Below are 3,673 nucleotides of genomic sequence, written 5' to 3' on the forward strand. Positions count from 1 at the left end.
CGGTTCGCGTCCCGGACCCAGTGGCTTAAAACTCACGCCGGGCGCGTGTGCGTGCGTGCCCAAGATCCCGAGAGGAGAATGGAGGAGAAGGGATTGTGGTGTGGCCATCCCCCCTGGAGGGTGATTTCTTGCTTTCTGTCTCTCTGTTTCTCTCTGTCTGGCTGGCAAGCGCACGTGCCCTATAGCAAAAACCTCTCCAAAAAAAAAAGCTAGAGGAAAAATGGAATTAAAGGACAAGCTTATTTGGATACAAAAGTTTTTTTAAACCCGTGCATAGTTTTTTCATAATATACATTTTCATGAGCTTTTTTTTTTTTTTTTTTTTTTTGGAGAGATTTTCACTGTAGGGCGCGTGCGCTCGCCAGACAGACAGAGAGAGACATAGAGACAGAAAACGAGAAATCACCCCCCAGGGGGGATGGTCACGCCGCAATCCCTTCTCCTCTCGGGATCTTGGGCATGTACGCACACGCGCCCGACGTGAGTTTTAAGCCACCGGGTCCGGGACACGAACCGCGGTCGACCACGTGGGAGTCCAGCGACATAGCCATTACGCTAACTGCTGGTTCCCCATTTTCATGAGCTTTTTGAAGACCCCTCTTACAACATCATTATTAAGCTAGCAAGAAGCTATCAACTGGTTAAAATAGCTAATGATATAAACTAATAGTGATTAAGTCAAGTTCTCTTCTGTTATCAACCAAATAACCATGTTATTTTTGGTTTTAGATATTAGAGGAAGATAAGATAAAATATAGAGAAAAACAGGGGAAATTTGCCACTTTAGAGGATGAAGATAGTGAAGGGTAAAAGGGAAAAGATGAGGTCCAAATAAATGTATACCAAACTATAATCATTGATAGAAAAACTAGAATTTGTCTATCTCCTTGCCAAAAGTATTAGATTTCTGTAAAAACAATAATGTTACTGAATTAGAGCTTTTCACAAATTGCAGAGATTTTTTTTTACACTCACTGCTATTTCAAGATTGTTCTAATTGTTTTTTTAATTTACTGCCACTCCGAGATTGTTTTATTGTACTTGATTTGTATAAACCATCTTTATTGCCAATATTTAGAGATCGCATTTCAGTAAAAGCAGTAGATTGTTCTTTTAGGCTTCTAGATGTAGCCATCAATTACATCAGTACTATTATTACTCAGGACATTACTGAGGTCATAGTAAACTGAAATGGAATTCTGAATGAGTACAGAAGTTCCATATATGTTCAACTGCACTTACATTGTTTCTGCCATGACCTACTAAGGAAAAGAGATGAATAAAGTCATATTCTCGGCCATCCCAATAGCCTACAGTTTAGGGAACTGGATATTATATGACTGACTGCAGCTCAAGTCTTGAATCAGATTGCTTAAAAACCACAATGGGCACACGTGCATGTGTGCCTAAAACCCCAACAGGATGGAAAAATGGAGGAGAGAGATTGTAGCATAACCATGCCTCATGGGTGCTTTCTCTCTCTCCTACTCTCGTGAGTGCACCTATCCTCTGGCAATTATAAATAAATAAGTAAATAAATAAATAAATAAATAAATAAATAAATAAAGGAATGGATTCATTTTAGGGTACACACAGATTATAAAGTATATCAGGAATCCTATCTTTATGCTTAATTTCATGTAAACAGAAGGTAGGCCATGTCACAGAGATACTCAACCCAATTTGTTTCATAGTCCTTTTCATTTAAAACAACTTGAGTTTGTGTAACTTGAACAATACCTAAGAAAAGAGAAGTTTTGTGCAGAGAACAGCCCTGATAAATTTGAGTCACTGCTGAAAGTTGGACTCGGATATCTTTAAGATAAATGTCTACATTTTCTAATGTTATTGAGACTTCAAAAAAAACTACTTAAAATAAATCCACACTTCATTCATATGAATAATAAAACCTTAGAAATAAGATGAAGTCCAGCCATCATTAAAAATACTTGTGATTATTTTAGAAACTTTAAATTCAGTTTTAGAGGGCCAGCAGGAAGCATAGAGATTACAGCACTGGATCTCACATGGCTGGCTGTGTTTTTCAAGTCCAGGACCCAGTGGCTTGAAAATCAGGCCAGGTACATGTGCATGTGTGCACAAATCCTGAGAGGAGAATGGAGCAGAAGGGATTGTAGAATGGCTATCCCTCCAGGGGGGAAAGGGGATGATTTCTCACTTTCTCTCTCTCTTTCTCTTCTCTCCCTCCCTCCTTGCCTCCCTCTCTCTGGCAAGCACACAAGCCCTATAGCAAAAACAAAAGCAAAATACATTCAGTTTTAAAGAAACTCACTTGAAAATACCACATATGCAATAATGCCATCTCAACTATTATTTAATCAGAAAATCTAAGTAAAAGTTAACTTGGATGTAAACTGGGGAATGGCAACATAAAAATATTAAAATGACCAAACATAGTCAAAAAATCCTTTTAATTTTAGGACTAATACTTCAACTAGAGAGAAAAGAACAAATGGCACAGCGGCCAAAGGGTTAACATTTGCAATTCAGAGGGCCCATGCACTGTCATGGTGTATTTTTCTGTCTCAGGCAGCATACCACTCCTAAATAAAAAGAATCATTTTGCTGACCCAGCTCTGAGTGTTTATACAGTGCAGAAATATGTGTCTTGGCTCATAACCCCATTCTCCTTTTAAAGAAACCCAGTGACCATAATTTTCATCCAGAATATTATAACAACCCAGAGAGAAAAACTTCAGAACTGCTACCAAGTCAAATCCATGGAGTTAGCATAGTTTCAACAAAGGCTTCAAACACATTACAGAAGAAATGACCCAAATATGCCAAAGCCTTGCAGCTCTTGCTGTTCTCACCCACACTGATAGGACTGTAGGGAGACAGGCAAGCTGTCACTTACTGGTCTGCCATGGTCCCCTGGCTTTCCTGGTTTCCCACTCGGTCCTGTGACTCCCGGAGAGCCTGGGCTTCCCTACAATACAGAGGCCAAGAATGGGAATGTTATGACAAGGCAAAGTCCCATGTAAAGTAAACTAATGAAGTGTAGCCAGTTTTAAAAGTTTTTCATAGAAACACTTAGGAAGAAAAAAAATTGTTAAGATAACCTGAAAGGAAAAAAAAAAAAAACCTTAAAATTTTCATTTTAATCTTTTTGGGCTGTAAAATTGTAAATAGATTTTTAAATAAGTTGAAAATATAATTTGTGTGTGTGTGTGTGTGTGTGTGTGTGCATATAAATATATAAAGAGGGAGTCAAGGTCACAGTTTGTAGACTTTTTTATTCCAGTAACTTAACTGCAAAAGTGCCTTACAGAAGGCAATTCCTATTTTTTAGTTTATTTCTAATACACACCAGAATACCCTTCAGAGGACAAGGATCAAGATCTTTGGCTGGGGAAGAATTAAGAAGGTGGCAGTTTTGTGCCAAGTTGGGCACCTTGGTGGCTGTCTTCCCTTGTCTGCTGGGAATTCCACTATCAGTCTAGAAATGTATGTTTTCTTTTGGTTCATTTTCCACATGTCTATTTTCTTCTATCATATCACCTTCACCCCACTAAAACATAAGAATTTTGCCCTGTTGTTTTAACACAGCCTACAGACATTTTAGCCATCTATTCAGTAGAATATTTAAAATACCAAGTAGCCAAAGCATTATGTTCTAAATCCTAAAACTTCCTTCAAAAGAAATCATATT

General features: G+C 38.1%; 1 protein-coding gene across 1 annotated transcript in view; it reads right to left on the minus strand.

The window, feature by feature from the left end:
• Positions 1 to 3,673, minus strand: part of COL12A1 (collagen type XII alpha 1 chain) — a 136,094-nt gene that overhangs the window by 8,454 nt on the left and 123,967 nt on the right. The window contains exon 60 of the mRNA XM_027768180.1: positions 2,879 to 2,950. Coding sequence (XP_027623981.1) covers positions 2,879 to 2,950 — 72 coding nt within the window. The remainder of the gene's footprint in view (positions 1 to 2,878; positions 2,951 to 3,673) is intronic.

The sequence above is a fragment of the Tupaia chinensis genome, unplaced genomic scaffold, assembly GCF_000334495.1.
Source record: "Tupaia chinensis unplaced genomic scaffold, TupChi_1.0 Scaffold145685_1, whole genome shotgun sequence".
Classification (NCBI taxonomy): Eukaryota; Metazoa; Chordata; class Mammalia; order Scandentia; family Tupaiidae; genus Tupaia; species Tupaia belangeri.